This window comes from Eupeodes corollae, chromosome 1, assembly GCF_945859685.1.
Source record: "Eupeodes corollae chromosome 1, idEupCoro1.1, whole genome shotgun sequence".
NCBI lineage: Eukaryota > Metazoa > Arthropoda > Insecta > Diptera > Syrphidae > Eupeodes > Eupeodes corollae.
Window position 1 is genome coordinate 289,379,898 of NC_079147.1, and position 26,528 is coordinate 289,406,425.

At 34.0% G+C, this 26,528-nt stretch overlaps 1 protein-coding gene across 1 annotated transcript in view; it reads right to left on the reverse strand.

The window, feature by feature from the left end:
• Nucleotides 1-18,298, reverse strand: part of LOC129939655 (hemocytin) — a 32,586-nt gene extending 14,288 nt beyond the window's left edge. Inside the window, exons 1-25 of the mRNA XM_056047754.1 lie at nucleotides 18,151-18,298; nucleotides 9,041-9,106; nucleotides 8,673-8,834; nucleotides 8,100-8,368; nucleotides 7,877-8,036; nucleotides 7,694-7,821; nucleotides 7,540-7,635; nucleotides 7,291-7,479; nucleotides 6,857-6,921; nucleotides 6,639-6,790; nucleotides 6,431-6,585; nucleotides 5,939-6,369; nucleotides 5,701-5,869; nucleotides 5,401-5,629; nucleotides 4,450-5,339; nucleotides 4,135-4,384; nucleotides 3,748-4,074; nucleotides 3,345-3,661; nucleotides 2,824-3,197; nucleotides 2,473-2,644; nucleotides 893-1,938; nucleotides 667-834; nucleotides 497-611; nucleotides 341-434; nucleotides 11-266 (exon numbers count right to left, since the gene is read on the reverse strand). Of these exons, the coding sequence (XP_055903729.1) occupies nucleotides 11-266; nucleotides 341-434; nucleotides 497-611; nucleotides 667-834; nucleotides 893-1,938; nucleotides 2,473-2,644; nucleotides 2,824-3,197; nucleotides 3,345-3,661; nucleotides 3,748-4,074; nucleotides 4,135-4,384; nucleotides 4,450-5,339; nucleotides 5,401-5,629; nucleotides 5,701-5,869; nucleotides 5,939-6,369; nucleotides 6,431-6,585; nucleotides 6,639-6,790; nucleotides 6,857-6,921; nucleotides 7,291-7,479; nucleotides 7,540-7,635; nucleotides 7,694-7,821; nucleotides 7,877-8,036; nucleotides 8,100-8,368; nucleotides 8,673-8,834; nucleotides 9,041-9,106; nucleotides 18,151-18,239 (6,369 nt within the window). The 5' untranslated portion in view covers nucleotides 18,240-18,298. The remainder of the gene's footprint in view (nucleotides 1-10; nucleotides 267-340; nucleotides 435-496; nucleotides 612-666; nucleotides 835-892; nucleotides 1,939-2,472; nucleotides 2,645-2,823; nucleotides 3,198-3,344; nucleotides 3,662-3,747; nucleotides 4,075-4,134; nucleotides 4,385-4,449; nucleotides 5,340-5,400; nucleotides 5,630-5,700; nucleotides 5,870-5,938; nucleotides 6,370-6,430; nucleotides 6,586-6,638; nucleotides 6,791-6,856; nucleotides 6,922-7,290; nucleotides 7,480-7,539; nucleotides 7,636-7,693; nucleotides 7,822-7,876; nucleotides 8,037-8,099; nucleotides 8,369-8,672; nucleotides 8,835-9,040; nucleotides 9,107-18,150) is intronic.
• Nucleotides 18,299-26,528: the final 8,230 nt, after the last annotated feature.

A 26,528-nucleotide genomic window follows, 5' to 3' on the forward strand; every position in this document is an offset into this window, starting at 1 on the left:
ACAGACATACTTTGAATAAGGTCACATGTTGATCTGACACTGGACTACCCTGCATGATGACACCGAATAGGTTCTGCGGCTCGTCGAATGCAACTTGCAAGTATTGCATTTGGTCATTGATGAGTGGCGACCAAAAGCCTTTCGAATCACCCGATGGTTTTGAATGCAATCGACTGTATTGTGGCAGATATCCCGAGCTTAATGTACTGCTAGCATTGAAAAATGAATCGGGTATTGGTTGGACGCCATTTATCATTGGAATAAGTCTATCAAAAAAACAAACACAAACACACAGAGGGAATTATACAAATTGACCATAATCAATTTGAAAATAACCTACAGTTCTGGCTCGCATTTAAGTGGAGGTGTTGAAGTTACCGGAGTGATGAATGGTAGTTTTTCGGTGAATGATTCAGTAGTGTTTGGAGTGATAACTAAAAAGAAAGCCGCATATTAAGTCTTCTTCCCTAAATTATGTTGGGTTTCATAATCTTACCTGTAGGTTCTTCAGTCATTTCAAAGATCACATCACCCTTGCAGAAGAATGTGTTGTCAATACACTGACAAGTTTGATCTTGGCCGAATACATTTTGTTTGTAAACTGAATGAGGCTGGAAATATTCGTTAGAAAATTCCTTGAAATATCAATTTTTCTTCTAAGCTTACCTTCACGTATTTCTCATCACTACTCATGCAAGGACATTCATCAATATCCACACAAGTGTCCTTATCACGCCACATTTTATTAAGACCTGGACAATAAGGTTCCGATGCATCTACACAACCAGGTTCACAAATGTCTCCGGGATTGCATAGGCCACGCTTGATGAGTTTCTAGATGAATTTTCAAAGTTAAAGAAATTGCTGGGGGAAATAGTTGATCAATACTTACAAGTCCGAAATAGTGACAAGTGTGTTCACAATGATTGGCACACTCTGACCAAACCTTTCCAGGGGGACAAACTGCCGGTGCTTCAGTTGAGACCGATTGAACTCCACAATTCGGTTTGATTGCTTCAACACTACCAATATGATCACAAACGTTGAACACCGGGTTAAACATCATCGATGGACCACAAGTCTTTTCGACGTATTTATAGCTTCCAAAATTATCTGATGGGACACATTGTAAGAATTTGTGACAATCACCCGGGAACTCCTTATACTGTCCTTCAGTTGCATTGCAGGCATTTTCTGAAGCAGTTGGTTCAGTGGGTCGTACAGTCGTTGTCACTTCCTCTGGTTGACATTGACAGAACACTCTGATCTCGTAGTCATGACAGTTTCCATTGCACACCAAGCCCTCTTCCATGGTGCAGTACACATTCTCGTCCATAAGCTCAGCTTTTTCGTGTGAATCAACAACACGACATTCGATCTTCTTCATAAACTCTTTCTCACAAGTTCCATAGATCATCTCGAATGGATCAAACCTTGGAAGCTTCTCCTGATCGTTCAATTTGATATTTTTATGTTTCTTATTCGAGTCCTGATCCCTATTTATCCATCTCGTCCAGCCGGGAGTGCATTTTGTCTCTGGTGGAGTGTCCATTGGATTCTCTGTTGAACTATCTTCAATCCTAGCTGTGGTCGTATTCAATGGCTTCTCACATGGAACGCCACTGCAAACTTCCTTCTTTTTGGTACAGCGACACGTTTGACAGTCATCGCCTGACGTTATATCACCTTCGTAGTATGTCTTGCCATCAATCAACATGCACACCGGCTTGCATTCTGACTTGGGAACACATTTGGTGAAGGAGTCATTCAAATAGATCATTCCCTCGTCGCAAGGCTTAATTTGACAACCCTCAATGCAGTTCTCATTCAAACACATGCGGTCGGTGATGCCTTGATCTAGAAAATTGTCACAAGTTTCAACTGCACAAGCGGGCGTACAGGGTTTGTACTCCGAACAGTGGGGGTCACATTGCATTGCTTTTATTGTGCATATATGAGGAGGGTTTGAGATGATAGACGAAGTATAGAAATAGAGGAATTGAAATTAGAAAACTAGAAATCATTTGAAAATTGTGAAAGGTTTGTCTGTTTCGGTCGGTGGTGTAGGCGTCCAGGTGAATTTCACAAAGACAAAAATAGGTTTTGAAAACTTTGTAGAAATTTCGGGATTACTCTTAACTTTTCGAAAATCAAGTTGAAATTTTCGAAAAATTAAAAATCTTGGTCGGCAACTCAACTAACTGCAGTTTTTTAGTTGGACGAAGTCATAATTCATATAATTCTCAACTAATTGACTTGAAATTTTGAAAATATTTTTTTTTTCATACTTCAAGTTCACCAAATCTTAAAAAAAAGTCACAAAATTAATTGTAACATTATGATTGGAAAATTAAAAGAGCTTTAAGTCTGGCTGTGGACCCTTAAAGATGGAAACGTCATCGATTAAAAGCTTTTTCGTCAATCTTAATTCTCAATTGTGAAATTCCCCTACATTTTCATGAAAATACTTACGACAAAAGTGTTGTGTTCGCCAACGAATGCTGATTCCCTTGGCCGAACACGAGTGAGCATATGCAGCAATTGCCGTACACAAACATTCGCAATCACCGCCCTGGTCACAAGCGCACGTATCGAAGATGCAACGTTTCAGATACTTTTCGACAGGAACCTCAGAATGGCATTCCTATAGATATAGATAGGAGTTGGTAAAATATTATAGCGATGGGCTTTTCACAAATGCACGAAAAACGGTAAAGGTAATGTAATTTGCAATCGAATTTTCACTTTCACAAAATGAATATGCAAAGTGAAGTGAACGATATAACGATTCATACAACAAGCAAGGGTATATACGGTACGTACCTTAAACATTGATGACTTGAGAATACCACATTTAAGTTCAGCCCATGTCTCCCTTTGAGGATGCTCCTTGCAGGCGTCGATTTGTTGAATTGGAGCTACACAGTATTCTTGCATTTTCCACGAATGCCCAAATAGGAATGGACTTGTTTCGAGGCCTTGGGATGGTGTTTTCATGTCATCGTTGGCATTGTCATTGTAATTGCCACATAGACCATTTACTTTGCCTTTCCAATCTTTGCCTAGCTTAACATACACGCGAGTACCTTCGTCCCATTTGATTTGAAGTTTTAGTGGAATTATTTCGATAACAGTGAATAGACCGGCTTTATAGATGTTATAGGATTGTCCTTTGCTGCCAAGTTCTTCACGAAGTTCTGAAAATTGTATATTGATTGAGGTTGGTGGGTGAGAGTTAAGCGAGTTGATTTTGATATAGGTATATAAGGAATTATAAGGTAGGTATTTTGAATTAAACGATTCGAATATTTGGGAGTGAGAAGGAAGATAGATTCATCACTTACTATCGATTGGAGCTTTACTTTGATCGTCCAAGTATGAGGAATCGGCTGACAATGTTATCGAATCTCTAATACTGCCATCGATTGCAATTTGCAATGATTTCGAGCATGTGACTCCCAAAGTGCCACAAAGGACATTTTGGATTGTAATAGAGAACGAATCACCGTTAGCAGCAACGCCTTTCGATAGGATATAGTCGCAGGCTCCTTGGAAATCGAATTCATGATTGTCGAAAGTTGTGAAATGAGAATCACCCCAAACACTGCAAGTGCGTTCGCATTCGTTTGTTGTACAATTCCAATTGCCAGATTGACAGATGCTGAATGAAGGGAAGATTTTGAAATCAAATTACCATTTAGCCTTCAGAATCCCACAGGGATCAATTGAAAATTCATGCAATCTTACCAAGTATTACAATCTTCAGTCATCTTATCGCCGCCGGAATAGCTCTTTCCACCATGGTGGCAGGGGCAATCTTCGACCTTTAAACACTCTTTGGTTGTGACATCAAGGACGAAACCTTCCATGCAAGCACAGCCGGGTAAACAGTCCTCCAGATCTTCAACATAGTTAACCATATTTTTGCAGGTTTTCGGTTCGGCTGGCACACACTTGGAGAATTGAGCATTGGGTTTGATGGCACATTCCTGCTTTTTGGCAGAGGATGGGGGATATTTCTCTTCATCTCCCGGTCCAGCTATGTCACAATTCCAGACGCCTCCTTCACAGGTACTGGGAGATTAAAAAATATGTAAATTACTTAATTTGAAATCAAGTCATCATCATTCTTACCAAAGTTCCAAAAATTGTCTTCCAGGGCGCGTTTCCTTGTATCCCGTGTTAAATGTCGCTCCATCGTAAACACATGGGCAATCTTTGGCAGGGACACATTCGTTGTTATCGTTTAGATATTCACCCTTTGGACAACGGCATCCCTCGATGCATTCTGTTTGGCAAGAACTTTTTCCAGCGACATCGTCACAATTCCGGGCGCAGCTGTCACCACATTCGTCATAAATCTGCCCAACAGGACATTGAATAGCTTGAAATTTAGGAAGAAATCAACTTGATTTTCTCGTTACTTTAAAAACGAATTAGGTTACTTACCACATTCCTTGACGGTGTATCTCCATCCGGTCTTGATTCCTTGACGGGCACATTCAGCAGCGTACGCTGACACAATTGGACAGAAACACTTGGAAGGATCCTCCTTACAGGCACATGTATCGTAAATACAATTTTCATAGTAAGTCTCTGGTTCCACAGACCATTGACAGTCGAGGAAGATATCATTAGTTAACCAGGCGCAATGTTTTTCAGCGACTTCTCGCATTTGAGGATTTGCCGTACACGGATGTGGCCCCATTTCAGCTTCGGGTTCATCATCGCAAGTATCCTTTGTTCTCCATTTATTGGCAAACGGCTCGACAGCTGTTTCGATATCACCCTCAGGTGTCAAGAAATCATCCTGAGTTTTAGAATTGAAGGTTCCACAAAGACCAGAAGTCTGATCACGAAGGCTTGGTGGAGCATCAATGTACAGACGAGTCTGACCATCCCACCAAACTGACATTCCATCAGCTAAATCGACCTTAATGAATGTTGAACTAGCTTGACGAATGAGAATCTGATTGTTTCCGGTAATTTTTGGTAATTTCAAAACTTCTTTATCATTGACGTGGGTCACAAGGTTCTGACCAAGTTTGATTGTTGTCTTAACTCCATTGACATCGGAAACAATTGTCACTGACTTCGTGCAGGAGGGGGTATCAACCGAGTTTGTCGGGGCATAGTCAAGTGATTCAGAAATGGCTCCACTGCAAGGAACATTCTCAGCTTCAACAGTCACATTCTCAGTCTTGAGCATGTAGTATGAGCATTTTCCCATGAAATCGAACTTCTTTCCATCGAATGTTGTGTAATGGGGATCTCCAATGGAGGAGCAACGAGCTCCACAGTTCTCATCGGTACATGTCCAGACGCCATTTTGACAGGTGCTACGGAAAAAAAACAAAATTAATTTTTGTATTATTTCAAGTCTTTCTTTTTCTCTCTTACCATGTGTTGCAGTCTTTTTTGATGGTGCTGCCAGCTTTGAATTCCTTATTTCTCATTGTGCAGGGACAGAGTTCGGGGGAGATGCAGGAATCTTTATATTGTACAGTTCCCTCAGGACAGAAACATCCCTCATTGCATTTCTCCTTGTTTGGCATCACATCTGATCCACAAGTCGGCTCAACATTAGGACCACAGGGTAGATAGATACGTCCAAAGCTGCACTGAATTGCTATCAATTTTGAAGAAATCACAGTTTTAGGAACCTAAATAATGATTTTCAAAAGTGACTAATTAACTTACGACAAATTTGCAAGTTCCTCCAACCATGTTCCAACTTGATACCTCTGAATTCACATTCTTTGGCAAGCATGGCTATGGAATCACAATTACACAACTCAGGTTGTTCCTTGTTGGGACAACTACAGTAATCTTGTACACAGGATTGCATCAGGGCTTTCATGTTAAATGGCTTTAAAAAAAGGACAAAAGTTCCAACTCATCGTTAGCATTCCGAAATGACAATCACCGACTTATTTACCTTAACACATTCTGTCAACTTAGCATTGAAAAGCAACTCCTTACACACTTCGATAGCTTTAAGTTGGTCTTTTTGGTCACACTGATTAGAGAAGTCTATTTCACCACTATTGTCCATGAAGCACAATGACGAATCGTCCTGTGCCCTCCAAGAATCTGTAAATGCCTTGCTGGTTTTCAAGAGGGCACCCTCTTTAGAGATGAAATCATTTCGATGGTCTCCATCAAACGAACCACACAAGCCGCCAGTACGATTCCAGAGGCCAGGTGTTGCTTGCATGAGAACAAACTGAGCCTTATCCCACAACAGAGACATTCCAATTTGATCCAAATCGATTCGAAGATGTTGAGCCACTGGCAAGACTTTCATACCCTTAACTTGCACCGGAATTGGGAGACTTTTTTGTGGAGTGGACAGTTTTACAGTGCCATCTATCGGATAAAATATTTGTAATCTTGTGAAGTCGCATCATTCCAGAAATATCAAACTTACTTGAATATTCGAACGTGTACTCAACTGATTGCCAAAAGATTTTCAAGGCATGTGGACAATTATAGCCTGATCCGTAAGGGCAAGCTTTCAGGATAATATCAAAGGTACCATCGATCTTATCCGAGACCAAAGTATGGGAACAAGAAAGCGGAGCTCTATTTGGAAAAATATTGTATTTTAATCGTAGGAGTTAATGTCAACAACTTACTTAAAAATAACTCCATCGAAGGTTTTCAAATTATCTCCTCCCCAAGTGGCACAAAGAGCTGGCTTTGGAGATCTGTCAATGAACATATTTTGATCGGATTCAACGTACAACGAATAAATGTTCAACACATCAGTCAAAGAAAATGATATGTCCTGAAAGAGAAACAAGGTTTTTCAAAATTAAAGACGGTCCTCAGTGGTTAAAATTGTGTCACTTACGTCAACTACACTAATTGAAGTGTGTTGTTTCGTCATACTTGTAGGGACAACTTTGACGCCCTCAGCTTAATGTGGAGAAAGAGATAAATGTACAAAAATAAGAAAGATTAAAAAAATGTAATCTTTGAAAATGATAAACTGAAATTTTTGAAATGAATGTGTTCATGGATTTAACTTAAAATTAACTGTTGAGATCGTATTCTTAAATAGTTTTCTATAATTGACTTCTCTAAAGTTATTAAGAAAAAAAATTTGTTATCTTCTCGAAGTCAAATAATTGTTAGTTGCAAAATTGGAGTCCATGAATTGAATATTTTTGAATGGAACGCTTTAAGAATGCATTTACTAAAGATTGCATTCTTTTACACTACTTAATTAGTGCCTTTAAAGTTAAAATTAAGTTGGGAATGATCAAGTCTTAAGTTGATACTTACGATATAAACATATAGGAATTGGTGGTAAAAATTGTCCAGTAGTGTATTGACATTTATAAGCTGTGGTTTTCGGTCCACTCAATGCAATGCCAGATGGGCAAGTTAATGCACATGAAGCTTCATGAGTATCAAAGGAACATTTATAATTCCCATTGAATCCTGTTCTTGTGATGTTACAAACTTGTAAATCTGTAGTAGCAAAAAAATTAAACTAAAATTCAAAAAAAAAATAATCTTATTTCCTGTTACCGTATTGACATTGAGATCCTCTAAAGTTCTGTGGACATTGACACATATTTACTGAGATACATTGGCCACCATTTTCACATTTAGGCTCACAAATAGCTATAGAAGAATGTTTTGTAAAATTCTATGAAAGTTGATCATCTGAAACTGAACTTACGTTCACAATCTGGAGCTTTAGGAAGTCCAGTTTTTGGGTGATTCCATTCACCATCCAAACACTCGAGGTTTGTGATTCCAGTGCCGTCAGGGAACTGATAGCCCTTCATGCATTTAATATTGCAAACACTGTTAGGGACAATAGTATAAATACTAAATCTTGCCAAAATTTTGTTGAACTTACTTATTTCTGCATGAAACCATAGAACCATTCGGAATTGGTGGTTTCGAAGCACACTGTATTCTGCGATTCTGGCAAAGTGCTCCATAGAAATTCTCAGGACACTGACAGAGACCAGGCTCAAGACATATCCCATTATTTTGACATGGTGGAATGCAAGCAGCTGTTTAAATTATATTTTTACAAAACATTTCTATATGTTTCTTAAAAAATATGTTCAACTTACGTGTACAAGGTGGAATAACATCATCAGTTATTTGTGAATCTCGAATAATCCATTTTCCAGAAATACAAATCACATTTAAATGATTTGAACCGTCGGGAAAAATGAAATTAGCTGGACAGGAAATTTTACAATTGGTATCTCGACATTCGTATTGTACGTTTTGTGGCAGAGCCAGTGGCTGACGACAGGATCCAGCTGGTGGTATGTGGCCAATGGTCATCATACTATTGAAACCTCTATTAGGTTTTAACCAACTTGAAATTTTAGTGCTGCATGAAGAAAAAAATCAATCAATCAATCAGTCAACAATAATAATGTAAGCCTTCAATGTTGGTCAAAACTAAAGCAATTTTGGTAAATACAAAATATTCATCACTCGATATTTAATTAAACGTTAAATGTTATCAAATATTATTTTATTGATAAGCTATACAAAATTGATTTTTGGAATATGCTATAAGAGGTATTTACTAATAAAATAAAAATATATATTTTAAAAGCATTTCAATCAAAGATAAATCAAGTTGCTTTAGTTTTGTCCCTTGTAAAATACGAGTCCGAAAGTTAACGTACAGAAATCCCTTTTCAGGTTGTTGTGGTTGGGGGTTATAGCCTGGTGGTCCATAATGATGCATATGACTTGTCTTTACCACCTTATAACCTTGTGGACTAGGTCCACCACCATAACCCTGGTGACCAGATCCTCCATAGCCGCCATAGCCTCCATAACCACCACTAAAAAATTATTTTAATTAGAAACAAATATTTAGTTATGAAACTTCAAGGTTAAAAATGTCGGAGTACTTCTTTATGTTTTTGGGATTACGAAACATGACAAAAATAATTCTAAGTTAATGCAATTTATATTATTTAAAAATTTAATAAGGAAAAGTCTTGAATATGGCAAGTTATTATTAATACAACAATATTTGTATACTCACTAGCCATCGATGTGCCTGGCAACTCTTTCTGATCCTTCCACTTTTCCATTGCCTAATTGATCAATTCTAAAATTTACGAAAACAAATAAAATACATAAAATTATACGTAAGATGTTTTTTTTAACTTAGTAAAAGATTGTGATATTTTTTGTATGATTTTTTAATTAGTGCCGTGAAATAAAGCCAAACGAAATATGGCCAAATTTTAAGAATTGGCCTTATTTCACGTTTGTAAAGTTTAATAAAGTTATTTTATTTTTAATAAAATTTGTATTTATTTTTTTACTTCCCATAGGAAGTTATTGTAATGGGTCCGATTTGTCGAATTGAAAATGTTGACGTTTCTCGACGTTTCAAGGTCCCTACAGTCGAAATAAAAGATTTTTAGAAAGATGTCTGTGTGTGCGTGTGTACGTTCGTACGTCAGGAAGTTCGTGACGTTTTTTACGTCGTCCATAGCTCAAAAACAAGAAGAGATATCGTAATAAGTGAATTTTGTTATACAGGTAATAAAACAGAAAGACGCAGAAATGGTTCTAATGAAAATTGCGTAAGTGTTTTTTTTACCCATATCAGTTTAAAAAAGGTAAACATTTTGGTTAACCTCAAATATATTACGAACCAAGAGCGCTAGAGACTTCAATTAATTTTTTTTTAAATATATTGTAACGTGATACAAACAAGTATATTTTTTGAAAAAAAATCCAATTAACATTTTTTTATCAAAAAACTGAAAAAAATTTGTTACCTCGAAAATTTTACGTATACAAAATGATTTATCTCCAAAATATTTTTTTACAACGAAAAATAAAGTGTTTAACTACTGGTAAAATTTTGAGAAAAATTAAATCGACAGTTTTTTTTTAAATAATGAATGAACAAAATAAAAGTTGGTAAAAATTAATTTTTAACTCAAATATGTTTTCAAAACTGTAAGATTTTGGATTAAAACTAAAATAAAAATAAATAAATTGGGTGGCGCGACAGTCCATTGAGAACCAAGGCCTAGTGACTTACAACTCTCAACCATTCCTGTGTGCGAGTAATGTTGTCAGGAATGGAGGGGACCTACAGTTTATATGCCGACTCCGAACGGCTAATTTTGAGAAAGCACTTTTTCATGACAATAGTTACTCTTGGAGAAGTTGTCAATTCCTCGCAAGAGGCAGTACCCGTGAAAAGATTTTAGATGGCATAGGCAGGGATCGAACCCAAGACCTCTAGCATGACAGTCCAACGCACTAACCATCATGCCACGGGTACGGTACGGATTAAAACTACTTTAATCTTTTAAAAAATATAGTTGTCAACATTCAGTAAATATTTGATAAAAATTAAATTGACAGTTTTTTTTAAATTAAAACTTAAAAGAAAATTGAACAAAAGTTGGTAAAAATGTATTTTCGACTTAAATATCTTTTCAAAAATTTGAGATTATGGCTTTCAACTACATTGAAAAATTAAAAAAAAAAAACTGCATTGACAATTTTGTACAAAAAATGAAAACCTAAACAAATAAAACACACGACTGGATCGCACGAATTTGCTCCTGTATTTAAAATGTTTGTTTAAAGTACCTATATAAGACTTAAAAATATACTTGTTAAATAAGTTTGTCTTCAAAGATATAAATGCCAATTGACTTGTCAACAAAACAGCGCGATTCATCCCAAGACACAACTCATCCCGAAAATAAAAATACTTGTAAGCATACTTAACGAAAACAATTGTTTGTGTATTCAACTAGTTCGTTCGAAGCTTTTTCCTTTAGATAGCTTGATTTTAGTTAAATATTAGAAGAACCAGGATGGAAATTAAATTATCTGAAGATAAGAAAGAGGAAGAACATGTGTGTTTAAATTGAAAAGCGATTGGCTATTGGTTGTGTAGTTAGGAAGGTGTCTAAAACGAATAAAGAATAGTTCATTGGTGTGCTCAGCCATGCTTATGATGATAATGAAGGAATGTTATTGGTAGGTAGAAAGTAATTACAACAATCCAATCACATATCCTCTTTTTTTTAAGTTTTCAGCGCATACATGGAGTTATTATAATTACGTTCAGTTGTTTATTTTTTCGTGAAATTTTAAAAGAAACAAGCATAAGAACAAGTACAAGAAATTGCTATTCATGTGTTTTTTACAGTCAGGCTCTTATGCGTTTTAGATTTTAGTTATGAAGTGACACGTAAGCAATAGTTGTAGAGGTTGTACGTAATACCTATACAGGTCTAATGTGTATGCATACGTTGGAAAAGTGATTCTAATAGAAAACACATATACTTTTTCTTAAGACTTCTACCAAGTATTAATTCTCTTACATATTTGTGAATCAACTCTATTCGTAAAGAATAATAACATAGAATAATATAAAATTATATATTAAAAGGTACTAAGATAATACTTCTTGATAGATTCTTGAAAAAAGATTGTTGATTAAATATATCATATTTGTTAATCCGCTACAGTGATGCTACACGGACGGCCATCGTTGGTATTTACAATAATTATTGGTTAAAAAATACATAAATATGTACCATATGGATAAAAGATAGGAATGTAATTAAAATTTTGTCAAAATGATGCGCTCTTTCAGGCTCATGGACAGTTAAAATAATTTTTTAAGATTCAAAATTTTATTTTAAAAATAAGTTTGTGTTCAAAAATTTAAATGCTTTATAAATGAAAAAAACCCATGAATATTTCTAATTTTTTGTTTAAATCGTTTTGAGCGGTTTTTTTTAAATTAATTTTGTACGTACAAAATTTTTCAATTTTGTTTTAAAAATATTTTTGGTATGCAGATGCTTAGTGATTGTAAATATACGCTCAATATTTGAGTTTCGTAAAAAAATGTTGAACCGTTTTTGAGATACAAATCCAAAAAAATAAAAATTGCACTTTTGATAATCAAATATTGTTAAGGCAATATAAGAGCTTATTCAAAAAAAATTATTAAAATCAGTTCATAAGTTGCTGAGAAAATTAGAAACTAAATAACGGTTCTATGAGTGGTACCTTTTCTGGACAGTAAAAAAATATGTTTTTCTTATTAAAAGAAGCAAAGTTTTAAAATGAAATTTTAGATACAACTAAAAAAAATCTATCGGTTTGTTTTTGAGAAAATTAGAAATATCGTTTTTTTCCAAAAAAATTGTATGGGGTCCACTGTTAGTTTTGATCTTAAAAAAAATGAAAAAAAACGCCTAATGCGAATCTGCTCAAAACCTTAACTTCCAAGTTTGAACTCAATCGATCCAATGGTTTAGGCTGTAGGAGCGTTGACAAACAGACAAAATCAACCGAACAGAATCGCGGGACCCACTTTTTTCGACTTCTCTACCATCGTAATATCATGTTTGATTAAAATCTCGAGTTCGAAATTTTGCTTGAATGCAAAACTTGCCATATATGTAGTTCCTATATGTCGCAAGTAAAAAAATTATAAAAGTTAGTAAAAATTGATTTTTGGCTAAAATACATTTTTAAAACTTTGATATATTGGCTTTAAACTAATTTTATCTTTTAAAAAACATTGTTGTCCACATTCAGTAAAATTTTGAAAAAAATCTAATGGACAGTTTTACAAAATATAAAGACCTAACAAAAAAACAATACTAAAACTTTGTAAAAATTTACTTTCGACTCAAATAGCTTTTCAAAAATTTAAAATATTGTCTTCAAACTGTTTTTATTTCACAGAAAATATTGTCGTCGATATTCAATTATTTCAATTATTTTTATAAAAATCTACAAGAAATACTACGCAAATTTGGTGAAAATTGATGTTCGATTCTTGATATCTCTCAAATTAATTTTATCTATTACACAAACTAGTTTTTCAAACTAAACTATTTCCTGACAGGAAAAATATTATTTGTAATTTAAAATTTTTTTAGCTAATAACTTTTAACCCAACACGAAAACCTACAAACTTTAAAGCAAGACAAATCGACAGTCAGAATTTGAAGTTATCAGTGTGGGTCACATAACCAACCTTTTCTTTTATTAAGTTGTCATATTGACTACTGCGATTATCATATTGACTACCGCAGTTGTCATATTGCATCGGAGTTGTCATGTTGACTACCGCAGTTGTCGTTTTGAATACCACATTAGTCAAAACGACAACCGTAGATTCAATTTCCTTCAACCAATTTCTTGACTACTAAAGTTGTCATATTGACTACCAAATTGTAAAAAAATGTCTGATCCCAAAATTGACAACCGAAAATTGTTCTATTGATTATCGCAGACATCGGCTGAAAATTAACTACCATATAGTCATATTGACTATCAAAATAGTCAATAGGATGACTTTTTTCGTTCTGTGCATGACGATATGGAGATGCTTTCTAAAAACTAGTGGTTGTTTTTTTACTTGCGGCATGTAGGAACCATTTAGCAACTATTGCATTAGTAAAACAATTATTCGAAAGCGAGAGATTAATCAAACATTTCGATCGTAGATAAGTCAAAAAATTGAGTCCGCCGATTCTATCCGACTGTCTATCTGTCTTCCTGTTTTTTGAAGTTAAGGTTTTTAGCCGATTCGCTTAAGTCGTATTTTAATGTTTTTTATACTGAAAATAAAAGCGCCCTAATACAATTTTAATCTGAAAAATAGCTGCAGACTTGAAATATTTTTAAACTAAAAATATATAAAATTGTATGTATACAAAATTAATTAAAAAAAAATATGTATCTATAATGAGAAATCAAATGACAATACAATTTGTGATAACAAACCGTTTTTGCAAATACATTTTTAAATCTTAAAATATAAACAAATTCTTTGGATACATAAGTAAGCTCCTGTTACCCAGTCTTGCATTTTTTTCGTTGAAAAAAAATTTCGAAATATTGCGAAAAATCGAATATCGCTTTCCACTTCATTTTAATTTTATTTGACATAATTATGACGTGTCGTACACAATTTTTTTTAAATATTAAAAATAATATGACAGTTTTTTTTATAAATCTAAAAATAAAAGGAATTTTTTTTATTAAAATATTTCAATCGAATATTATAGAAACAGAAAATGAAACTACCTAAGGAATATAGTTTGGCTACGATAAAGAATAAATACATTGATTTCGTAATTGTCAGTGTTTTGCAAAAAAAAAATCTTATACAAAATGCAACTTAAGTTTCTTAATTATTAAGTTTTCTTCAAGTATGGCAAAACAAACAAATATATTAACTCTACATTTTGCATTTCATCTTAAATAGGGTCCGCCATCTTGCATTTTTTTTATCCAGCTAGTGCTTATTTCGTAAATGGTAACACTTAGCTCATTTTGATTTTGGCGAGAATGTTAACATGCGAAATTGTCGCATTTAGGGCACAGAAAACTGCACGCATACATTCAAAAGCCGATAGACCCAAAACGAGTCAATGTTTGGTGCGGATTTTGGTCCATAGGCATAATTGGGCTATTTTTTTTTTCAAAATGAGCAAGAAGTGATCGGGCCTGTTGAACGGATTTTTGTTCACAAAAATTGAAGAGGAGGATATTGGCAACATTTGGTTTTAACTGGACGGCGGCCGGCGCAACCTCCAACACAGCCGTAGCTTTACTTGATGTTTTTATAGTGTTTTCAAAAAAAAATTAGTTATTTGGTGATCCGATATAAAATACTTTTGGAAACATTTAATAATTTTTTTGAATAATTCAATTCCCAGTTTTGTTTATAGAAAATAAAACGTCTAAAAAAGCTTTTGAATAGATTTAGCCTCCCTAATTCCATTTAAGAATACAGTTCAGTTCTAAATTTGTGATAAATTGTTTGTATTAGAAATAGAGTAGAAAATAAGAGTGTCGGTGTACATCGGTTTTAAACAATGTGAAAGACAGAGTGTGGTAGGGCATTTCACATTCGACATTCGTGTAGTACGTCCAACAAACAAATCTCTATACTTCACAGTGCCGAAGTCAAAGGTAAAATGATGAGTCTTATTATAAAATTGTGTGAGGGCAACAATACCGCTGGCTATATCACTCTGGCATAGCCTGTAAAAATAACGGTAAAAAAGATTGATACAAAACACTTTACGACCACGTTTGAGAGGCGTATTTGTTTTTAAAATGTCATTGTCATCCATAATTTAAAAAAAATCTATGAATACTGTCTAAGGTGCTTAAATACGTTGCTGGCACCAATGTTTAAGCTCAAGTTTTGTAAATTGTGGTCATATCAAGAGATACAAAATGTCATGCATTATATAAGCAAACACAAACCTTTCGGCATTTTTATCGAACTCGTGTATTTGATCGTTCCAGAATATATTGAATCACCACCGTGTTAAGTTAAGAACACATACTCATTATTTTTATAAATCTGAGTAAAGAAAATGTTTGAAAACTTTTTATTTCCACATGCTACCTGCATTAAGCCTTGAAAACCAGTGGCAACATTACCTCGTAGCCATCAGAGATGCCACCTCTGAAGTGCTAGGTTTCACACGGCCACAACAACGAAACCCCTGGTTTGACGACGAATGCCGGCAAGCGAAACAAGCGGCATACAAAATGGCGCTGCACAGAAGAGGAGAGAGGAACACCGGCTTCTTAGATGGAAAAAAGAAAGCATGAGAAGCGCGACATCGAGAAGATAGAGGGATGTCACAACAGGAATGAGGTGCATAAATAGTATCAAAAGATAAAAAAGACCTCTTTGTACAGAATGATGATGGATGATATTTTCATAATTGGAAGATCAAAACGTGATGTCAGTGGAGCGTTTTTGAGCATTGCGATGGAAGCGAAGAAGATGGGTTTAGTGGTCAATGAGTGCAAGACCAAGAATATGCTGTCATCAAAAAGGAATTTGACCAACACGTCTTGAGAAAAACGTCACCATGGACAGATATAACTTTGAGGTAGTTAAAGACTTTGCCTACCTAGGCACCGCTATTTACACAGACAACGACAACAGCGCTGAAATCAAACGAAGAATAACTCTTGCAAATCGCTGCTTCTTTGGACTTAGAAGGCAATTGAGAAGTAAAGTCCTCTGTCGAGCATCTAAAATCTCCGTCCATAAGACACTCATCATACCGGTTCTCATTTATAGCGCTCATACTCATTATTTTTATAAATCTGAGTAAAGAAAATGTTTGAAAACTTTTTATTTCCACAGCTAACAAGCTTCAATCAATTTCATCGTTAATTTAATAAAAATAAAATAATTTGGAATATCCTTGTTTTATACCTAACCTTACAGTGTCGATTAAGCACTACATACACCATTTTTATTCCTATGTAAGTATGTTTTTTATTGTTGTGCTAAAAATGTTTTTCTTCCACAACCTTTTTACACAAAAAAAGCTACAATTAACTGCATTCAGTTAATTGGGAATTTTTATTTCATATTAATTTATTTTGCTTTTTAACTTTTAATTTAAATTATTTTACTTTATTTTATTGTATCTTATTTTATTTCATATTATTTAAAAAGAAATAAAACTCACGCTTTGCTTGTTTCACTATTTCCAAGCACAAAATGCAAGGATAATGCTAATAACACTATTGACTTATTACAGCCCATGTTGGGATTGTCCTTACGCAAAGTAAAATACAATACGATTATTTCTAAAAATTGATAGAACCGAGTTGATGAAATTAATTTGCAAATCCGGATAACTGCAGAAGTATACTAATGGTTTGCAACCCAAAATAGTTCCTTTTATAATAAAATGTACGAATGCATAAAATCTGCACGATCTTATTTAATTTTTATTCATTCTACTGATAAATTCATTCATTTTTTTATTCTGTTAAATTTCATTAAAAAAAAGAACACATTTACGATCTCACAATCAAATAAGAAACACGTAATGGGATTTCCTGTGAATATGATACACACACTCGCAGTGGCCATGATTTTTAATAAAATATAATATGAAGAATAATATTTAGGTCAAGAATAAGATTTAGCAAAAATATATAACGCCTATATATAGCTTCAAGAATTTATATTGATAAAAATTACTTAAGCAGGGCAAGACCATTCGGCGAAGTAGATATTAGATACCATGACATTGAAAATGCAATGTTTTTGGATAAAAATAATTTACTTCTATGGAATGTTCTTATCTTGAAATAATTTTAATTTAATTTAGCTTTTGGAATTCAAGATAAACACAATTAAGAAGATGGAATAGGAATTGCCATAATTTTGATTTAATATTCTAAGTAGTATTAGCAGTTTTCTTATTCAAGTTTTTTTTTTTCTAAAAAATGTGTAATAATTTTTGAACAAACAAATTAAGGACCGTGATGTTAAATAACATTCAAGATTTTATAAACGAACGAAAGATAAGGCCATTAGTTCAAAATGTAAATATTTTAAGTTTAAATTCTAATTTTTCAACACATCATTTGAAAAAATAACAACTAACATTTAAAAAATTAGGTTTAGTATCCAAATTCATTAATTTTTTTTAACTTTTATTTAAATAAAATATGATCACAACTAAACTAAGCGCACAAATTGGAATAAAATACTTAAGTTTACATTCAAAAAAATGGAAGAAAAAAGGTACAATAATAAATTCAGGAAACAATTTTTGAGTTACTGATTTTTCAAAAATGTTCTTAAGTTTTATTAATTTTTTATCCTTGCATCCTAGATACTGATTTTTCTTATGAATTTATATATGATAAAATATTAACTCTTTTATAAAAAGGATTTACTGAGAAGGCTAATCCATGAGTTAAATAAATCGAGTATTTTTTAAATTATTCCCAAGTTGCTCATTTTCTTGACTTTGCATTGATTTTTCTATAAAAATCAGTTTTTGAAATAATAATATCCAGTGTATCCAATTCTTTGCACAATTATTATTTATTTTTAACTATTGTTTAGTTTGATCCATTTTTTATATAAAATTATTGTTAAGTTAAAAATGAACTCATTTGGTTATGATAAATTGTGTTTTCATTCATTGTTTCTTTTTAATATTTCTGTGATTATATTTAAACAATCAAAATAAATCGAATGTTTATTGTTCTTCGTCCTTGACAGTAATGTTTCCACAAAATAAAAAACACGAAAAGAAAATTCCCTTTTTTTCGAATAAATTATGTTTCAGGACGAAAACTTACATTTCATCTTGCTTGATTGATGTTTCACCATTTCCGAGCACAAGGTGCAAGGATAACACACACCACACTATAAATTCACTTAAGCCCATAATTGGCTTATTTTATATTTTTGCCACAGATTATAAGGATTCTATTTTATTTTATTACTGCATTAGACAACCCGTAACACGATTAAAAGGAAACGTTTGGGACGTCGACAGCAACTAAATTTCAGCAGCTTAATCAGCCTCTTTTTATAAAAAGTCCCCACCACTTTTTCAAAAAATATCTAAATCTAATGATTAGTACTTTGTTTTATCACCATTTCAAGTTATTTTTGTATCCATACAATACTCTAAGAAAAATTTAATCTAAGCTTGAGAACTGAAATATGTATACATAAATATAAATATCTTCAAACATAATTACAATTTCTCAAAAAGCTTATTTTGCTTGGTATAAGATTTTATAAGAATTATTAACTGACTCACTGTACACAAACTCTCGTTCTCTTTTAATTTCTCGCTGAGAACAAAAAACTTACGATCAAAAATTTAATGATATCGTCTCAAACTGAGAGTATTTTCGTACAAGTTGGGTTTTTGTACGAAACGAAACAAAAATTAGGCCAAGTATAAGATTTTGCAAACTTTTTTTTATGATTAACATAATATGAAGGATCCATGACATTGAAAGTGTTACGCAGTTGATAATGGGTAGAATTTATTTTTATAGATGGATTGTTGTTATCTTGGTTTAGAAAATTAAAAAAAAAACTAAGAGGACGCTCGTGTCGCTGATGCTGTTCCTATTTAGGATAACGTCAATTTGGAATCCAACATAAGCTAAATAAAGGGATTCTAGGTTAAAAGGTGAGTATTGTTTAAAGTCATTCAGACTTAAAAGTCTAGGAAAATTAGATACAAAATTGACCTTACTTCGAAAAAAATGAATTTTGGTTGAAATCTCTTTGAATTGTACAGGATTACAAAATCTTTAAGGAATTAATTGGTCAGTTACCATTTTTTATATAATAATCTAATTGTGCTCTACATTGCGATCAACGCACGACACATCTCCAGTATAGAGGATTTCTGAACTTTCTAAGGGGCCAACATAGACTAGAACCACTACTTAGTTGTAGCCAAGGTACGACTACGGATATTCCCGTCACAGCCTGAAGTACTGTGAGAAGTTTTGACGTAAGATGGGCACAATCGCAAGAGACTGTCATGTCCTTTTCTGAACGAGTCTACAGAAACATCTCAAGGAGTCCTATGCTACCTTTATTAAGCTTTGAAAACCAGTGGCAACATTGCCTCGTAGACATCAGAGATGCCGCCTCTAAAGTGCTAGGTTTCACACGGCCACAACAGCGAAACCCCTGGTTTGACGACGAATGCCGGCAAGCGAAACAAGTGGCATACAAAATAGCGCTGCACTGAAAAGGAGAAAGGAACACCGGCTTCTTAGATGGAAAAAAAGAGAGCACGAGAAGCGCGCAATCGAGGAGATAAAGGGATGTCACAACAGGAATGAAGTTCGTTAATTTTACCAAAAGGTAAAAAAACTCCCAAGAGTACCAGACACGAACCGAAGCCTTTAAGGACGATTAGGGGAACATCGTAGTAAAACCGCAGTCTATTTTGGGAATATGGAAGACGAAACGAATTCCGCTGTAAGGGAGATAGAAACACTCAACCTAAGCGACGCAGATCAACAATTCCGCCTACCCGACCTCGACGAACTGAAGTCGAACAAAGCGGCTGGAACTGACGGGATCGCTGCCGAACTATTTGAAGCAGCAGGCGATGACTTGGTAGGGAGCATGCACCAAATCATCTGCAAAATATGTTCGAAAGAAAGCATGCACGATGAGTGGAATATCAGCATAGTGTGCCCGATACATAAGAAAGGAGACCCTCTAAATTGCACCAACTACAGAGGCACCAGTCTCCTTTGCATATAAGATCCTCTCTGCCGTATTATGTGAACGTCTGAAGCCGTTCGTCCTTATCAGTGTGGCTTCAGACCAGGAAAATCCACTATCGAAAAAATATTCTCACTACGGCACATCTTGGAAAAAACATAGGAACTTCTAATCGATATCCATCATCTCTTTATCGATTTTAAAGCCGCGTATGACAGCATCCATAAAGCAATGACTAGTTTTGGCATTCCTGTCAAACTTATCCGTTTGTGCAAAATAACGATGGAGAATGCACGCTGCTCTATCAAGATCGGAAAAAATCTCTCCGATGCATTTGATGTCAAAAAAGATTTTAGACAAGGCGATGCACTGTCATGCGACTTCTTCAACATCGTTCTGGAAACAATTGTTCAAAACTCAACCGTAAACACTAGAGGCACAATCTTCCAAAGGTCCATCCAATTACTCAGATACGCAGATGATATTGACATAATTGGAAGATCAAAGCGTGATGTCAGTGGAGCGTTTTTGACCATTGCGACGGAAGCGAAGAAAATTTGTTAAGTGGTCCATGAGAGCAAGACCAAAAATATGCTGTCATCAAAAAGGAATTTGACCAACACGTCTTGAGAAAAACGTCACCATGGACAGATATAACTTTGAGGTAGTTAAAGACTTTGCCTACCTAGGCACCGCTATAAACACAGACAACGACACCATCGCTGAAATCAAACGAAGAATAACTCTTGCAAATAGCTGCTTCTTTGGACTTAGAAGGCATTTGAGAAGTAAAGTCCTCTGTCGAGCATCTAAAATCTCCCTCCATAAGACACTCAGCATACCGGTTCTCATTTATAGCGCAGAAGCCTGGACCCTGTCATAGAATGATGAGAGCGCCGTAATATGCTTCGAGAGAAAAATCTTCGGGTGATTTTTGGTCCCGTATGCAAAGATGGAGAATAAAGGATATAACGACGATTGTACGGGCTGCACAGCGACACTGACCTAGTTAACAGATTTAAAGTCCAGCAACTTAGATTTCTGGATCGTGTACGCTTCAGCCCGGCAGGTCTTGGAATCCAATCCTGATGAACGGCGCAGTAGTGGAAGATCGCCACTCAGGTGGTGCAAGCAGTTGGGTGAATACTTCAACCAACTTGGCGTGCGAAACTGGAGACAGTTAGATAGGGACCGAGCTGGATGGAGACGCATGTTGGTTGAAGCTCAGGTCCGTCCGGACTGTAGCGCCACCTTAAGTAAGTAAGTAAGTAATCTATGTAATTGTAGAAAACATTATAATGATTTATAATTTTGACCGAGTTGATGTTTGATTTGAGAACTTTGTTGATCTTTTTGATGATTAAATGAAAAGAGTTTTCATCTGATTCTTCTCCGTAGATGAAAACTCTTTTCATTTAATCATCAAAAAGATCAACAAAGCCGATGAGAATCACCACTTTAATTGTTCTCAAATCATACGAAAACATTATAATGCATATTTTTCGTACAATTGGTAGATTTTGAGAAAAACGGTCAAATTGGAATCATGAATATCGGATAAATTATCGAGAGAACAATCAAACAAAATTCTCAACCGATAAATATTTATTTAATTTGTATTAATAATAAAAACTATACCTCAGTGTGTTGGACCTTTTTTATACAAATCCCTCAACGGTATAAAGAAAAGAATATAATTTCTTTTGTGTAAATTCAGATCAGAAAACGTTCCCCTCTAAGCTTGCTCAGGTCCAAAATAAGACGAATTTTCAGAGCTCTTTACTTAAATTCATATTTATAAGCACACAAATCAATAGGACTTCATTGCTTTAAGAAAATCATTTTTAAGAAATGTTTTAATACTTTTTACTTTACGACTTTTTACCTTCATTTGTGTTAGAAACTCGAGTTTTGCTTGTAATTACCCAAGCAACTAATTAAAAAAAAAAGTTAAGATTAGGAAAACACAAAAATAAATAAAAAAAATTGTTCTTAAAATACTTTCCTGCACGTATTAGCATAGGTCCAAAGATGGATACTTCTTTTAAAAACCATATTTTTTATAATCATATATTGTTACTTTCTTATCAAGACTGCCATTTTTTTATTTAAAGAAGTACTACAGATAAAATTTTTAAATAAAAATGAACGACAAAAAATAGAAATTTGCAAAAATTCAGATACGATAAGTTTCCGGAAAATACTGCTGCAAAAAATGGAACATAAAAATTAATGTCGGTTTATTAGAGTGGTTCTTAAAGTGTTTCTTTTTGTTTTGTTTTTTTTTTTTCAAGAAGTAAGCCAAGGCCTTTCTACTGTTACCAGATTTTCCGCAAGTCCAAAAACACCAAAATAAACGCATTTTCGGCGAAATCTTCCAGGAAAATAATCCCTCAGATCTCGGCCTTTTTGTAGCTATGACATTTTTAAATGTACATTACAAAGGTATTGCTCATTTCCGAAAACAAACGTCAAACTTTCTGTCTTATTGGAATTTCCATAGCCGGAATTTGTTTTTTATCTAACTTCCCTAGAAAATACCAACATCACTTTTATGCACTATACATTTTTTTGAATGTAAACAACAATATACATACTTCGATCTTTACAACTTGTTTACAATTTCTTAAGTTGAAAGTTTTCTTATCGTATACAAAATATTACATCAAATAATTATCTGCATCACTCAATTATGTATTGTTGCTTATTACTTAGTCAGTTTCTTAAAAGCAAATAAACAAAATCATTTTGTTTACTAGAAAATTAAGTTTTTCTTATATCTTTCTATAATGTGAACTAAGAAAAAAACATAAAATATTTTCTTAAGAAAACGTAAACGTAATTCCCTCATAATCGCATTGAAACACGGTGACGAATGAAAGTGGACATTTTTGTATTTACTTTACAGGATGTTTGCTTGTTTTTATTGAATCAAATATTATTCTATAGAAGATTTCATTACACAATTCAATTCAATTTAGTTCGATTTGGTGTGAAATATTAGGCAATCTTTATTTTTTCATAATAATGTTAATATGACTATGATAATTGAATTTTGTGCATAGCTTTATTTATCGGTCCTTAATCTAAAGCTGCCTTAATATTGGTGCTTATCAAGGGCATATCCAGGCATTCAAGCACAGAGACGAGTTTTTGGGCACCTGTTGAAAATGTACTTCAATTTTCTGTGAAGGATACTGAGAAAATTAAAATAAAATAATATCTATGTATGTTAACTTTGCATTTAGATTTTTCAAGGGCTTAATTGACGACTGCCTACACACGAAATCATTTCAAATTTCCAATAGTTTTATAAATAAACCCTACTTAAGAGCTAAAGTGCAATAGTTAAGAGGGGTTTTGGGCGAATTTCATGCAGTATGTTAGACATGTGTTGAAACGTAGTTTTTTCCAAAATTATAATATATAAAATAAATGGTAAAAAGCGACAGAAATATTAATACCAAAATTTGATCTTCTTTCCAAGAAAAATAAAACAAAATTTTATATAACGAATTTACTTTTTATATTCAATTTCTAGGAGTCTATTATTACTACCAATTTGAATCTGCTTCCTCGTAGATTGTTTTTGATGCTAGTAGACAAATTCTAAAAAATGTCTGTTTTGAGTAATCCTTTTCCAAATATTTTGATTAAAAACAATTCACTTAAACTTAAAAATTGAAAGAAATTAGCTTGTTTCTTGAATTTAACGAAACAGTAGCATTTAGGTGCAGATTTCTACAATTTATTAGTATCACAAAATATAATAAACTAGCGGCTCGGTACGTCCTTCGCTACGTATAACTCATATTAATAAAAAAAAATTGGGTACTCTTACTATGTTGGGTCTATCTATATGGGTTAGTCTAAAACAGTTGGATAAACAATATTTTTAGTTTTTTGAGCATGAATAAATAAATAGGGTGTACCGACTCTGGAACAGGCAACATAAAGTTGGCCATGTGAAAAACACGATTCCACGAAATTGACACCACAAACGTGAAGTGTTTGGCCTTGGGCCTTATTTATGAACTTCGCAAATGATAAACGCACAGGACATTGTAATCTTTTGAATTCACATGTCATGTCAGTTGGAATTATAGGGATACGCGGTATCAAACACACTTCTCCTTTTCATTTACCAGTTAAGACTGTACCTTCAATCAAATTTGGCAATATCTTTTTCACTGCCAATCTGATGCCATTACACAGTTTTAGTGGATTAATGTTTCGCAATAATATAATCAAAGAACCAATTTTCAGATTCAAGCAAAGCGGTGGTATACCAGTCAGTTTCAATGAATTTAAATATTCAATTGGATAATTCATTGCCTCATCTTGATTCATAACACTGTCAATTGATTTATATGTAGTGACTACACCTGGCAGTTTTGCTTGAATTTTAAAATAAATGACATTGATATAAATGTTTTTCGGTGCTAAAATGGTGCGTTCTCTCAACCAATCATGATTTCTGTAATTCTGAAGAATATTCGGAAAAACGCATTAAATCAACTCATCTATAGATTGCTCAGTTTTACAAAGTGATCAATCCGTTGGTACTGTCGATTGGTATTTTGCCATCACCAATTTCTAACTCAAGGGCAGGTGCATCATTATGTAGGTGAATACTCATATTAATGTTCAGTGTCAATTTTCGTACATATCTATAAAGAACTGATGACTTCAAACAGGCGTTTATTTCATCAGTGGGAGTTAATTCAGGAATGACAGGAAATGTTTGACGAAAGTCCCCTGACAGCAATATCAGAGCACCACCAAAACAGCTGTTGATTACCGCGTTAACCTTGCATTATACGATTAAATACTTTTATCGATTTTGTATTCGCCATTGTGCACTCATTCCATAAAATAATTGAACTGAATCGTAGAACTTTTGCCATAGCGGATTTTCTCGAAATATTTGCAAGTTAGAGTTTCAATCACCCGTACATTCAATGGCAATTTTTAATGCAGAGTGTGCGGTCCGACCACCTTTTAATAATGTAGCAGCAATTCCCGAAGATGCAAGTGCCAAATCATAAAAATCAATGCCACTTTTCGTTGCAGTATTATAACTCAACAGTGCCTTTACCGATTTGGCTAATTTTGGTCTTGAATTATTCGTGGAAGTCCAGAGAAGGTTTGTACGTAAGGAAAATTAATAAAAAATCTTGAAAAGATTTAAGGTCAACATCTTTCTAAACTCCCATATACAAACAATTTGTACTTATACTTAAAGAAATCCCAATTTGTTGATTACGTTGGAAATGTACAACGAAGCTGTAATAATAATTGAAGACATGTGTCTAACGATTGTAAATAAAGCATTAGAACAATTGGGTATGACAGCACCAAATCGTGAGATACATGATTTTTTTGATCGTGAATTGCAACGTGAGCAGGAGTTCAATTCTAATGATTAAAGTTTATTTGAACAATCGAATATAACCAAATTTAATATTCAACAAAAACATGTATATGACACAATCATGCAAGCTGTTTTTAATAGTAGAGGATTATATTTCTTGGAAGCACCTGGTGGTACAGGCAAAACTTCTGTTGTATCATTGATTTTAGCGACTATTAGATCGGAAAAGAAAATTGCATTGGCACTTGCATCTTCGGGAATGGCTGGTACAATATTAGAAATTGGTCGGACCGCACACTCTGCATTAAAATTGCCATTGAATGTACGGGTGATTGAAACTCCAACTTGCAATATTTCGAGAAATTCTGCTATGGCAAAAGTTCTGCGATTAACGTCAATTTTTTTATGGGATGAATGCATTTAATCGAACAATGCAAGATTTATGCAGTAATTAACAACTGCTTTGGTGGTGCTTGATGTTGCTGTCAGGGGACTTTCGTCAAAAATTGCCTTAAATTCCTCCTACTGATGAAATAAACGCCTGTTTGAAGTCATCAGTCATCACAACATTAATATGCGTATTCACCTCATAATGATGCAACTGTTCATGTGTTATCAAAACAATTGTTAGAAATTGGTGATGGCAAAATACCAATCGACAGTACCAACGGATTGATCACTTTACCGAACAATTTTTGTACAATTGCGCAATCTATAGATGAGTTGATTTAATGTGTTTTTCCGATTGGTTGAGAGAACGCACCATTTTCGAAGCAAAAAACAATCATATCAATGCCATTATTTTTCAAATTCAATCGTAACTGCCATGTGTGCTTGAATCTGAACTTTGGTGCCTCGGTTATATTATTGCGAAATATTTATCCACCAGATTGGCAGTGAAAAAGTTATTGCCAAATTTGATTGAAACTACAGTCTTAACTGGTAAATGAAAAGCAGAAGTGTGTTTGATACCGCGTATCCCTATAATTCCAACTGACATGACATTTGAATTCAAAAGATTACAATATCCTGTGCGTTTATCAATTGCGAAGTTCATAAATAAGGCCCAAGGGCAAACACTTCACGTTTGTGGTG